At 43.2% G+C, this 13,490-nt stretch overlaps 1 protein-coding gene across 1 annotated transcript in view; it reads left to right on the top strand.

Annotated features, from left to right (window-relative positions):
• Window positions 1-11,292, top strand: part of si:dkey-82f1.1 (DENN domain-containing protein 2A) — a 31,871-nt gene extending 20,579 nt beyond the window's left edge. Inside the window, exons 5-20 of the mRNA XM_034536096.1 lie at window positions 785-897; window positions 982-1,179; window positions 1,465-1,558; window positions 2,552-2,602; window positions 2,866-3,053; window positions 3,749-3,858; window positions 4,515-4,584; window positions 4,874-4,951; window positions 5,547-5,687; window positions 5,830-5,978; window positions 7,515-7,692; window positions 7,808-7,849; window positions 8,036-8,141; window positions 9,143-9,430; window positions 9,931-10,017; window positions 10,191-11,292. Of these exons, the coding sequence (XP_034391987.1) occupies window positions 785-897; window positions 982-1,179; window positions 1,465-1,558; window positions 2,552-2,602; window positions 2,866-3,053; window positions 3,749-3,858; window positions 4,515-4,584; window positions 4,874-4,951; window positions 5,547-5,687; window positions 5,830-5,978; window positions 7,515-7,692; window positions 7,808-7,849; window positions 8,036-8,141; window positions 9,143-9,430; window positions 9,931-10,017; window positions 10,191-10,222 (1,925 nt within the window). The 3' untranslated portion in view covers window positions 10,223-11,292. The remainder of the gene's footprint in view (window positions 1-784; window positions 898-981; window positions 1,180-1,464; window positions 1,559-2,551; window positions 2,603-2,865; window positions 3,054-3,748; window positions 3,859-4,514; window positions 4,585-4,873; window positions 4,952-5,546; window positions 5,688-5,829; window positions 5,979-7,514; window positions 7,693-7,807; window positions 7,850-8,035; window positions 8,142-9,142; window positions 9,431-9,930; window positions 10,018-10,190) is intronic.
• The last annotated feature ends 2,198 nt before the right edge of the window (window positions 11,293-13,490 follow it).

The following is a 13,490-nucleotide window of genomic DNA, read 5'->3' as shown; positions in this document are numbered from 1 at the left end:
TGATAGTTTCCTCCTTTAACACAATGGTATTGTTCTTTAAAAAAAACCATCATTAGTGTCCCATGGGTGAAGTGACTCAATATTGCTGTCTTCTCAAAAAAAAGCAGCTCCGGGAGGCAGACAGTTGTCTTGTCCAAATCTCCACACGCGAAAAAACAAAACAAGCTTCTCATCAACACACAATCCACAGGCCTGTTCGGGGGTTTTCAGATCGAGAGGAAAGCAACTGTCACCAGCGCACGTATTCAGACGCACGTCTTGATGACGGATGCAGACTCGCATGTGCGCACACGCAAAACACAGCAGAGGGGATTAGTGTGACGTTCTCGTCGGCCAGCGATGTAAAAGAAAAACACACAATAAAAACAGTACGCTGAGATCCTTTGGTTTCCTCAGAGGGAGAAGAAGCGGGGGAACTGAAACATCCCTCTTCATCCTCCGACTCCTTCAGGTCACATCTGGTGGAGAGATACAGAGAGATGGACACAAAGAGAGAAAGAGGCACAGGTTTTTGGAAAATTCAACTTTCCCTCTCCTTATCTGCAGGGGAGGACTGGTGGCTCGAGTCACGTTTAGCATTAAGCAGTGCACGCATCTCATCACAGTTACATTTATGAGCCGGGTAAACGCACATCTGGAGTAGGAATTGTCTGGCAAAACAAACGTGACTGATATGGAGAAAGAAAGAAAAAAAACGTGTATATCCTCTTTGGAAAGCATGTGCGATGCTGTTGTGAATTCAAGGTGACACTCATTTCTTCATTGTTTTTTTTCCCTTCTGAAGATCCTCCATCCAAGGAGAACCCCTATGAAGATATCGAGCTGGAGGGAAGTTTTTTAGGAAGCAAATGTGTTTCGCCTGCCTCCTCGTCTCCCGTCCCTGACACGCCAACTAAGGTACGTGATCGTCCAACGCGCCGCTATGAGAAACAAGGATCTGAAGAGGTTAAACTAAAAATGACCTTCCATTTGTCTTGACAGCTCTCCTCCAAGCCTGGCTTCTTCAGACAAACTTCAGAACGGCGGAGCTTCAAGCTCCTGGAGCTACGTAAGACCGGCAGGGACACTGGCATCTCCTCCCCCTACCGAATCAGCCCCCCCTCCACACCCAGCAGCCCAGACGACACCCCTTGCCTCTCTGGAGACCCGTACAATCGCAGAAGGAGGAAAATCCCCAAGGTATGGGAGTCTGGGAGGCCTCACGGAGCTCATGCTCCTCTGTCTGTGATTTATGGTCCGGCAGGACTGCTCAGGGGAAGTTCGGAGTGGGTCCACTCACGCTGCCGTCTGGGGGATGAGGAAGGCAGGGGAAAGTTCTCTGACGGATATTTCTTGTGTGAAGTGTGCCCAGAGGAAGGCCTCCCAGAAGGTGTACTGAAAGGATCTCGTGAGGAGCACGGCGGATTTGGTTTATTTGTTCAAGGAGTTAGAGATGGACATTCCTTTCCCTTTTACCTCCTGCAGGTGGTGCTGATAATCAATGGCATCTTCGAGGCGCGACGAGGGAAGAAACGATTGAAGAGGGTGTCTCAGTCCACAGAGTCCAGCTCAGGGAGAGGTGAGGCAGGCCACAGAAATCACTTGTTTTGACCTTTTTCTTTTTTTTATTTGCTTCACGTCAACTGTGGATTTAATTTGCACTTTAAAAAAACAACTTTTATCCTGTCCAGCTCTGAAATCCCTCTTTTAAAGAGGTTGTGTTTTTCTTTGTGTTTGTGTTTTCTGTTAGTTAAGCAGGATGTTTCGAAAAAAACACTTGTTAACAGAGTTCAATAAAATTTGATGGAAAGTTAGACGATGGGCCAAGAAACGAGTGGAATAGTCTCTGGTGGGAAAACGGATCCAGGTGCAGATCCTGGTTTCTATCCAGGAATTCTTTTGAAAGCTTTCTTAACATCGAAAGACCATTCACGCTAACTATTTCAGAATTTTTAGAGAGCAAAGAATATGAAAGATATGCTATCACTGCAACACTAACACATGCTCACACACTAACTAATGCAAATATCAAGAGTGTATTACTCCCAAGTTAAATAAATAATATAAGAATACAGTCCTAAATGATGCACCCAAGCAGCACTATAAAACTTCTGTTTAATAAAGGTTTTTTGTTAAAATAACAAATAACAGTAGTGTGTGAAGGATTTTCTGGTCAAATGTGTATTTGCGCATGACAAAAAAATGTGACAAAAAGATTTCTACAATAACTATTAAGTTTATTATCAGTACTGTGAACACACGACCCACTGCAGACACATTTCATGAGGTTCCCTTGGTTACTCTCTCAGTTTGACCGCAAAGGCTTCACAGTTCTATCTCCATAAAAGGAGAAATCATATGTATCCACTTATTTTTACGGGCAAAGTTACATTCTGTGGTCATTTGAGAGTGACCCGTGTTTCAGAAGACCTGGGTGGCGTAGCAGCAAGAATGAAAGCAACGAGAGCAAAAAAAAATCCACGTGCTTTTGAGTTTCCTGTGATTTGCATTCTGCTTCACACTCTGTTTTTTTTTCTTCTTCCTTTTCACTCTTTCTGCTCTTTCTATTCAGTGACGGATGAGAACAGTGAGTCGGAAAGTGACACGGAGGAGAAATTAAAAGGTGAGAACAGAAAATGAACACATACATTCGCAGTAGCTTTGATCATAGTTGCATCCATGTAACTTCATTATTTACAAATAAGCACAATAGCGGATTCAGGTCACAGTTTTCTTTCTTTTCATTGTTCCACTGTATATTTAACATCAAAAAATACACACAGATGTAACTGCAGATAGCCTCACACGGTGGCCTAACACTGACCTGCGTGCATGTCCATTCACACACGACACTATTGACATGAAATGTGCTTCTCTTGCCCTCAGCTCACAGCCAGCGGCTGGTGTCGGTCCAGTCCATGCTGAGGCAGACGGGGCGGTACCGCACTCTGGAGAGGGATCTGATGGACTTGCAGGAGAGGAAACTCTTTGAGTATTTCATCGTTGTTGCTCTCCACAAAACCAAGGCCGGAGTCCCATACCTGCCAGAAGTCACACAGCAATTCCCCCTCAAGGTAAACCGGTAGAGAAATGTTACTGAAGCACTTTTCTTTTACCAAAATGAGACACTGGACATTTTAGGAAGGAGAAAAAAAAAAAAGTAAACACTGCTGAAAAGGAGACACTATTGTAAATATTATTATCGAAAAATAGATGGTCATAATTCAACCTACCTGCTTGTTTATGAGTCGCTGGTATGGACTTTTATGAGCACAGGACATTGTGCACTTATTGGAACAGCAACAGCCAGTTTTATGCAATAAAAAACAAATATCTCAGTGATTTCTGAGCTTTTTCGTTTACTACTGAGAAAAATACAAGAAAAAGAAAGTAGTTCCAGTTTACAATAGGTTACCTCGTATGTACAAAACTCCTCAATAGTGTGCCGTTAACAAGACTTACCATTATCTTTGGCTATAGTCATTGCTTACCTAAAATAGTTAAACTATAGTTTCACAATCAGCATTATGAAAAGGTTAACACACATTTAGAACGGTGTTAATGTCTTGGCATTAGAGAAAGAAGATTTGCACTTTAAGTGGTTCTTGTTGTCGTTCATTGTTTATTTCCTGATTGCAGATGTCTTTTCTGTTCAGTTCCATGTAGAGAAACCTCATCTGTGAAACATGATGGTACAAGACTTTAACGATGTTATCCTTCAGGCGTCATTAAACATAAAAATGTTCTCTCTTTTTTCTCTCTCTTCCAGCTTGAAAGAAGCTTTAAGTTCATGCGGGAGGCTGAGGACCAGCTGAAGGTCATCCCTCAGTTCTGTTTCCCTGACGCCAAAGACTGGGCTCCTGTCGACAACTTCCCCAGGTCGGTCCGGGTCTGACTGCGCCCACGGCACTTTAAACATAAAAAAAAAAAAAGTGAAACCAAATAGGAACAGAGGAATTTCCCGGCAGAGTGTTAATAGATCAGCTGTTATTCTTGCTAATAACCACTTATTAGAGAAGAAGCTGAACGCGATGACACCCCCGGGTCGTAAAGATGACTGTTCTTTCTTAGTCGATAAAGCACCGACAGAGACAAATGATTACAGGGTTGAAGTGGTGGATTTAGCACCTTACACCTGGTTTGTTTTTACACAATCACCTCTCTTTGTATGATGTCTTTACCAAATACCTTCTAGCTTAGCCTCTCAACGTCTGCATTGTTCTGAGAAGTGATGATGTGTGTCCTGACGATGACGGCTAATTATTACCTGGAGGCAAACGTTCGATGGGGGGGGTGGGGGGGGGTGGTCGCCTGCTTTGAACTCGCTCACACTCTCGCCTGTCAGGAAGGTCGCCTCCGGTCAATGAGAACCTGTCGGGTAGAGCTTAGGAGGATTTGTGTGGATATTTGCAGAGTGAGCCTGTCCTGATTGCCAAAAACACAAAGTCGAGTTTTCTGCTTCCACAACACTGACTTTGAATATTTTCCCAGAATCTCTGAAATATCTTTATTGTTGCTCTCTTTTTCATCTCCAGTGAGACGTTCTCATTTGTCCTGACCGGTGAGGACGGAAGCAGGCGCTTTGGTTACTGTCGGCGATTACTGGTATGCTCTTAAACCGAGGCTTCCCCTCGTCAATAGCTTCTTTTTTTTATCTTGATATAGATAATCTGCTGCTTTTACCCTTTTTCTTTCAGTTTTATCAGTCTGCAAATGGTCAATTAATATATTTCTACATATTTCCTTTGAATTTTTGGTTCAGACGTTTCACAGTAAAATGCGTCTTCAAAGTCTTGCTTTGCTTCGGCAGTCTAATCCTGTGGTTGTACTTGGGTGAGCAGACTTGTGACACTCTGTTTTTGAAGCTGACTGTTTTCTTGCTGCCTGTTCACAGCCCAGTGGTAAAGGCCGGAGGCTCCCTGAGGTCTACTGCATCGTCAGCCGCCTGGGCTGCTTCGACCTCTTCTCCAAGGTGGATAAAGGGAACCCCCCCCTACCCCCACTAAAAGAGAGCAGAGCAGTACCACCCTCAGTGCCCAGAGAGCTCCACCCACTGAGCCTTTGTAGTCCTGGCTACAGTACAGACACACATGTGAACTGCAGCTGATGTGGTTATCGCAGAGCAACAGGATTCCCGTATCGGGCCTTAGATTTATATTTAAATCTGTGTACTGTACATGTGTCATACAAAAAGACGGGAAACTCCTGTACGTCGGCTGTTGAAGGCCGATGGAAAATAGATTGAAAGCTGTCTCTCCATTGGAAGTGCTCGGGATATCCGGAATATGTGTCGTCTGTATCAGATCGGCTACACACAAGTTTAATGCTCATCAGATGCGTACAGTATGTGTGCACTTGATGGATTCAGGCTGTTTGCTATTTATTGACTTTTGACAATGTTTGACTGTTTCCATTGCATCGTGATCAAGAATGAAGATGTTTGTGATGTCCCTGACCCTACATTAATTTATGATCGCACCTCAATACTTACAGAAGTATTCGGGCGTGCCAGTATTCAAATTACAGAGTCCCCCCCCCCCCTCCCTCCCTTCTCCGTATTTTTGCAGATCCTGGATGAAGTGGAAAAGAGGAGGGCTATCTCCCCTGCTCTGGTGCAGCCTTTTATGAGAGGCATAATGGAAGCTCCCTTCCCGGCTCCAGGAAGGACCATCACTGTCAAGAACTTCCTCCCCGGCTCTGGGACAGAGGTGAGACGAGGGCGGTGTCGCAGCATTTGAAGCAGGAGTGTTCTCCCCCCCTTCCCCCCCTTCATTCTTGGAGGCAGAACACGGATGCTTTTAAAGATGATATAATCCCATTAATGTCTCTCTCTCTCTCTCGGTCCTGCAGGTGATCGAGCTGTGTAGGCCGTCAGACTCTCGTCTGGAACATGTGGACTTTGAATGTCTCTTTTCCTCCTTGAGTCTCCGCCTCCTTCTCCGAGTGTTTGCCTCTCTACTTCTGGAGCGCAGAGTCATCTTCACGGCCGACAAACTCAGGTTTGGCTCCGGCAGCACGTCGTTACAGAGCACTGTGTCGGCCGTCCGACCTCAAGGTCGCACGTCCGGTCCTTGCGACGGTCATGGCGGAATTTGATCCTTTTTTAATAAATCCGTTGTGATCAGATTATCAAAAAGGAAGCGTTTGGATGCTGGATAGCAAAAGAGTAAAGAGTTTGAGGGATGTGACAGAGTAGCTGAGGACAAGAAGATCCTGACGGAGGGAGAGAGGAAGGAATGCTGTTGTGTTATACAGTCGCCTGGGGAACAATCGCTTCTTCTCTGGAAAGCTGTCATGGATGCCAGATAGAAGGAGTTAGGCTTCAGAGGACGACTCCGGAGCCAACACGTGTGCACAGTGACGTCATCACGCCGACCCCAGTCCACTTTGAACCTTTTAACTGTTGCGGTACACCTGATACACCAGAATTGGTTCAGAATTCGTGCGCATCTCCTTCATCTCGCCCACGTGCCGTTGTTCAAAAATTACGAGAAGCACTTCTCACCGGAGCTCACGAGCAGATCACGAGTCGTTGCACATGCTCTCCTGTGGAAAGTTGGCCTCGTCAATCAAATTTTTGGGAGAGATTACGTGAACAGCGTGTGTGGGGGGGGGGTGGGGGAGTGTGTTTGCTGTATACTTTTTATAAGTGTTACATCAGTGTCCCTTAGAGATGCTTTCTTTCACATTCCTCTCAGGGTAACAGGAATGCACTTTTAACATTATGTTCCAAATGAAGATTTTGGGGACAGGAGAGGCTTGTTGGTTAGCACCATCTTGTGGTAGAGACTAGATGTGTATTTCAGAATATATGAAAACTCCAGCTTTTAGAGCTTTGCTTTTGGGAACATGTTTGTGGTCCATTTTTTACTGTTTCTGTGAATAACAATGAGATATCAACGACTTTTTATCGTCTAGTACCTCTGAATCAAAGATTAGGACCTCTTTTGTTTCACTATCACGCTCTTGACCTTGTGCACATGTCAAGAAAGTTCACCCGTTGCTTTCTGAGGATTGTTGACGAAAGTCAAGATGGGGAAATGTAACTAACTGAGGCGACGGTAACTACTGTGTGGCGCAAGTTGAGTACAACATGTTGTATAATTATAATGCATATTAAAATAGAATTCACTATACATTTAATCTACAACCCCAGGTAGAAAGGTATGTCGGGGGCATAATACCATTAAAATAAATACAGAATAATAAATAAACATTAAACCGTGACATTAAAAACACCCCACGGTCCATTTAATAGCTGCTCTGCAGATTTTGTTTGTATCCCACAATCTTCCTCATCAGATGAAGTTACTCCAAGTTTTGTTTATTTCCTGAAGCTTTGAATGGCTTCGCATACAAGTTGGCCTACATACTGAGTTTGAAAGTTGTTTACTGACCTCGGAATAAGAATCTAATAATACAACATTCAAATATATTAATATAGTATCTGCTGAAGGTGGATATTCAGTTTAAAGTGTAATATGCAGTTGTTTGAAGGTTTATCTTGTGTTTTCACTTCCTCTCTCTTCCTGCAGCACGTTGTCTCAGTGTTGTCATGCGGTCGTGGCTCTCCTCTACCCCTTCACCTGGCAGCACACGTACATCCCCGTGCTCCCGCCCTCCATGTTGGATATCGTCTGCACCCCGACCCCCTTTATAGTCGGCCTCCTCTCCAGCTCTCTGCCTCGACTCAAAGAGCTGCCCATAGAAGAGGTGTGATGAGTTGTTTTTGTTTGCGATGCGCCGACTGTGGTGCTTTCCCCCTTCCCCACACGCTGAACAATAGCTCCAGGAAATGACATCACTCCCACCTCTGCTCTTCCCTCAGGTCCTGGTGGTCGACCTCGGCAACAGTCGCTTCCTAAGACAGGTAGAAACCATAAAAAGCACAAGTGAAACAGTAAAACACAAGAGTCCTTTTCCACATGTGGCGACTCTACCAGATGTTACGTGAATACAACATGTTAATTCACGGCAGTGTGTGTGTGTGTGTGTGTGTGTGTGTGTGTGTGTGTGTGTGTGTACTGTGTTTACATCTGTGTCGGTTCCTCCACAGCTGGATGATGAGGACTCCATTCTTCCCCACAAGCTGCAGGCAGCTCTCGAGCATGTGCTGGACAAGAGGAAGGAGCTGGCCAGTGAGAAAGGAGATCTGCCCAATGGTGACTACCTACTACAGTATTTTCTCCATTAAAATGAACTGTATTTATACAGTTAAATAGTATAATTCCTGGATTAGTTGGAATTCAAGTGCTCTTTAAGTTCTGGGGTGCTCAGAGTATTGCCAAACTCTTAAAGCTTTTAATATAATTTGATATAATAATAACTCATCCCTGAGCAGATGCTTCATGTCAGCGGATTTCAATAGAAAGCAGTTTGGACTTTTGAGACCTCTACGTCTATGACTCATAAAGCAATTTGGAAATAGTTTTGTGATACATCAAAGCAATCTTCATGGACTGGGTTTTCAATTCTGGCGAATTCTTTTCAATCATTTCCCAGGACCGTTATTCTATAACAGGATAGCTACATTCAAGTCTTTCAGGATTTAGCCATCCTAGGAATCTTATTTTTGTTTCTGCTATGGTTGAAAATGTCACATCCAAAAAAGTAATATAGCAGCACACTGTAATGCAGCATCGGACCTCAAAGTTATTAATCCATAGAGTTCAGTGTAACACTGCTCTAATGCAGCAGTGAGGAGTTTCTCTGACTTGGGATCAGGATGCCACACGAGGCTGCTTATACAGGTGATTTTAGTATTCAAACCAAAAATAAATACAATTACAGGTATGAAATATTTCAAAGTTTTCGTTTTCTTACTTGTCTGAACTGACGTTAACACTTTTGAGGACACTTTCAAAAAACATATCCAACAGGACGCAGGAATGTATGACAATGCAAAATAAGTTATTTTAATGTTTGGGCTTTTGTTCTTCTTATTATTTCTGGAAAATGTATGCAAAATGTAAACATTTTAGATGTATGATGAGGGATGTAATCTGTGAAGTTCCAGTAAGATAATGGCTGCTTTATTGGTATTGATCACTCTTTTTCCAGATACTGGATGTAAAAGTCTTATTTTTTAAATATAGGACAGTAAAGATGCTGTGATTTCATCTTTTTCTATTTTGTTTCCATTCCCTCCTGGACCTCCTCCCAGACTCCAGCTGCCTCAGCACGGTGGTTTCGGAGGCCTTTGTGCGTTTCTTCGTGGAGATGGTGGGTCACTACTCCCTCTTCATGGGTGGAGCAGAGCGAGAGGAGGAGTCGATCTCCTCCCCCGCCTCGCCCACCCCCTCTTCCTCCCCCTCCTCGTCCTTTCAGCGCGAAGCCTTTCGCAAAGCGGTCACGTCCAAGAGCTTGAAGCGGTTCCTGGAGGTGTTCATGGAGACCCAGATGTTCACCTGCTTCATCCAGGAGAGAGAGCTGCGCAGGCAGGGCCTCAGAGGTACTGAGACCGGATCAGCTACAGTGATACAATACAGTTTAAACACCAATATGTATGTGCATATGCAAACTATTCGTTGAAAGTTTTTCCATACGCCTAGAAGAAATGTCAATTAACAAATGCAACGTCATTTTTTTTTGATTATGCAGATATAGTTTACAACTCATTCTCCACTTATTCACTTGTTTTGGGGTTTCAACTTCATCACATGATCATCAGCAGCTTATTATTCATGGTTTTATAGCAGTTCCACGTTTCATAATACAAACTAATTTTGTTTAGACGAGTTCTTTTTTTTTAATGTATTCTGTTTTAAGACCTCAATATTAATGTGAGTTTCCGAAGTAAATAAGATGAAAGGTTATATATTTTGCTTTTTCAGTATCGCGTCAGCCTCAACTCATCCGCTCCATGTTAGTCGGATGTCACTCGTATACCAACATTGTTAGAATGTTTTGATTTATTTAAATCAGGTGTTTCTTTTTTATTTTATTTTCCAGGTTTATTTGAGGTGAGAGCACAAGAGTATTTGGACTCGCTGCCGGGGAGCGAGCAACGAGGAGTCAACAAGTTCCTCAAGGGTCTAGGTGAGAATCAGTTGTTCCACTATAGAAACAATTATAGCTCATCAGTTTAAAGATTTGAACATTCATAGTAAATTGTTACATTTAGCGGAAAAGCCTCTGATCTCACTCAAACGGCACTTTGTATATTTATTGTTCACATAAATTTTTCCTTTTTTTTCCTTTTTTTTTTTCAGGAAACAAGATGAAATTCCTTTCCAAGAAATGATGTTTGGAGTCAGGATGTCATGTGGCGAAAGTAGGTAAAACGCGAGGAGAGGCGTGTCGTAAAAAAAAAAAAAAATACGGGAAGAGGACGCGCGCGTTTCCTGGACGAGGAGGAAGAGGAGGACGAGGAGGACGTGGAGAACGTGGAGATGGAGATGTGTCTTGAGGTCAGAACTAAGGAAGACCCTTGAAGGGATCTGGACTCGTAGCTTGTGAACATGAGGGAATCCGGGAAGAAGTTAGGGGTTTAGCTCCCAGTGTCATTCCATAGTGTTGTGAAGGGTTCACTCAGCCTGGACCAAAACTCCCCTCCAACACGATGAAGCAGAGTCTATCAGCGTCTCGCTAGATGTTTGCCTTACAGACGACAGTCAACCCCTGCAGTGTATTACTGTACAGCACAGCACAGTGTAAATGTCTTTAGGAACAGTGTTCTCCCTTTTAGTGGTCACTGACCTCACCTATAAACCTGAAATGGGGGGTGTGGGGGGGGGAGTGACACTGGAGGTCCCATTCTGTACAATACCTTCCTCTACATTCCAAGTCTTTTCTATAGAAGCTTTTATAAATACAACAGTACAACTTCTTCACAGGAGGCTTTTAAGTTAATTTATATTCTTTTTAGATAAACTTAATCTCTTTTCCATCCATCCATCCATTTTCAATACCGCTTATCCTCATTAGGGTCGCGGGGGCGCTGGAGCCTATCCCAGCTGACATAGGGCGAAGGCAGGGGACACCCTGGACAGGCCGCCAGTCCATCGAGGGCCCGTTAATCTCTTTTGTGTTCTTTCAAATGGGTGCAAACAATTCTCCTGTAATTTGTGATAGGCTTTATTTAACAGAGTCTAGTCCAGAATGATCGTAGACCACTTTTTGGGTTGTGGGGTAAATGTGCCAGTGGTTTAAGGAAAAGGAATGAGCACCAAAAAGGAAGAAAATTAAAATAAAATAAAAATAATCATTGTGAATACATCTCTCACTTGGGTTTGCGTATACGGTTTTGGATGGACTCGATCAGTATCTAAGGCCAACTTGTAAACTTGATTGAGAATGCAATGAAACTTTTGAAATAAAGTGATTTTGAATTTTTGAATTGGACAAATGACTCTCTTCCTACAAAGTTGTATGTATCCATGTTTCGTCAACAAAGAGAGACCATGTCACTGTTGCTGTTCTCGGATCCCATTTCCCACATCACAACTCAACTGCACCTCAATGGGGGTGTTTCGCTATAGTCTCTTAAAAAAAACACAAGTAATTGCTCCTCCCTGAGCCACAGACGACGTTAAACAACTGTTCACCGTATTACTCCCGATGACTACAGTAGGTCGACTTCACGTTTAAGGAAGAAGTCCCTTCCATACTCCAGGAGGCGCTGTCCCTGCATCCTTTGCCCCTTTTGACATTTCCCTCCAGAGAAAATAAGGATAATGTATGAGGATAAATAAATGTTTGTGGCATCAGCGTCCTGGCATGCCGGCTCACTGTCTTTCTCACTGGGAGAGAGACAGTGAGCTATATAGAATATATATATATATATATATTATATTAATATATATTCATGAAAGAGAGAGAGAGAGAATATTCTCTCCCTTGAGTAGAGAGGAACCATCATTAATGTTAGTAACACCTGTGCTTTTATACGTTTTTGTAGTTGACTGCAGGACAAATATGCCTGCAAGGTCCTGCTATTGATGAGTCAGTGTTGTTGAAAATAATCTTCGCCAAGGCAACTCAGTGAAGATAAACACAAAGTCAGCCGATGGACACAAACACTTGTATAACATTTACAGGTCACTGAACATCATCTGGAAGGAAGTTAATAAACCAGTCCTAAAGAAATGAGAGAGTGAGGCACAGCCGTACATCCACATTGAGCACACGTGTGGCATAGCAGCACATAGCCGCTTACTATTTGAAACAAAGACTATGAAATAGCTAATTCATAACTGTAGTTCAATTCCAGGTTAAACCACTCATTCTTTAAAGTAGATCTGACCATTGAACCAGTACTATGTCATACCCACTCTATCCACTGGAGGGCTCTGTTACCTAGTTCATGTAATCCTACATGTGTGAGTCCAAAGTTCAGAACCACATCTCAAGACATATATGTTGTATTACATGAGGGTAAGATTAACTGTATACACAGTATAACTTCCTTGTCATGGACAGATTGTTGTGTAACTTACTCCCATCATAAGTCATTGTAAAAGAAGATGAGTGTTTTCTTATTTCTCTGTTGCCATGTGTGTGTTTGTCCCCTCGTCCTAAATGCATGGCTTTTACAGTATTTCTTATTCTTGATGATATTTGCTTTCCACTCTCACCACCCTCTCCTTTGCTTTTTGCAGCCCTCCTCCTCCTCCTCCTCCTCCTCCTCCTCCTCCTCCTCCTCCTCCTCCTCCTCCTCCTCCTCTCCACCCCTTCGTCATTACGCGTTGACGGGTCAGACCTGCCTCCCTTCACCTCCCCTCCCCTCCTTCTCCCCCTCGGTCTTTTTCTCTGGCTTTTTCCAGGCTTCATGTCATACCACGGCTAATTCCTGGAATTCCTGCCCTCCTCTCGCTTCAAACAAACGGCTTCAGGAAGGAGACGAGGGAGCAGAAAACTAAAAAAAAACTAAAAGAGAAGAAAAAAAAAAAGCCTTCCTGAATTACTCTTCATTTAATAATAACAATAATAATATTGTTCCCACCTGCCCTGGCAGACGGCGCGTCCCACCAGGTAAGCTCCTACAAAGTGTTCTTCTATTTAAAGTGTCGGTCTCGTGATTTAAAGTGAGTGAAAGTGAACTCAAAAGTTGGTTGAATATTGTGCATCGTGCACGTGGAGTCAGTATTTCACACCGCTTTCTCTCTGAATGCTTCTTCACGCACTGTGGGACATAACATTCCTCAAATATCTCGCATTTCTTCGCTCAGATTTTTTTTTCTTTCTTTTCCTGTAATTCCAGCACTGGTGTGCGTGTGTTTTGACTTCCTGTGGGCTTGCAGCCGGAACTTTTTTATTGTTTTCTTATTTTTTTTAAATATTTTTTTTTTATGAAGGAATAACGTCATCGCCGTGCAGTCAAACATTAGCGTCGGTCCGGGTATACAGTTTTACACCGCCAGACTGAGATAATATATAATAACAGTGTATTTATTAATTTCCATGGGTCATTTTCCACGCACTCTTTAGTCAACACGTGTCAATAAGACTGGAAGCGCTGTAACCGTTAGTGTTGCCTTTATTGTTTCTGTATTTCATGACGCAAATGTGTA

The sequence above is a fragment of the Cyclopterus lumpus genome, chromosome 6, assembly GCF_009769545.1.
Source record: "Cyclopterus lumpus isolate fCycLum1 chromosome 6, fCycLum1.pri, whole genome shotgun sequence".
NCBI classification, from domain to species: Eukaryota; Metazoa; Chordata; class Actinopteri; order Perciformes; family Cyclopteridae; genus Cyclopterus; species Cyclopterus lumpus.
This window is presented reverse-complemented; position numbering and strand designations above follow the sequence as displayed.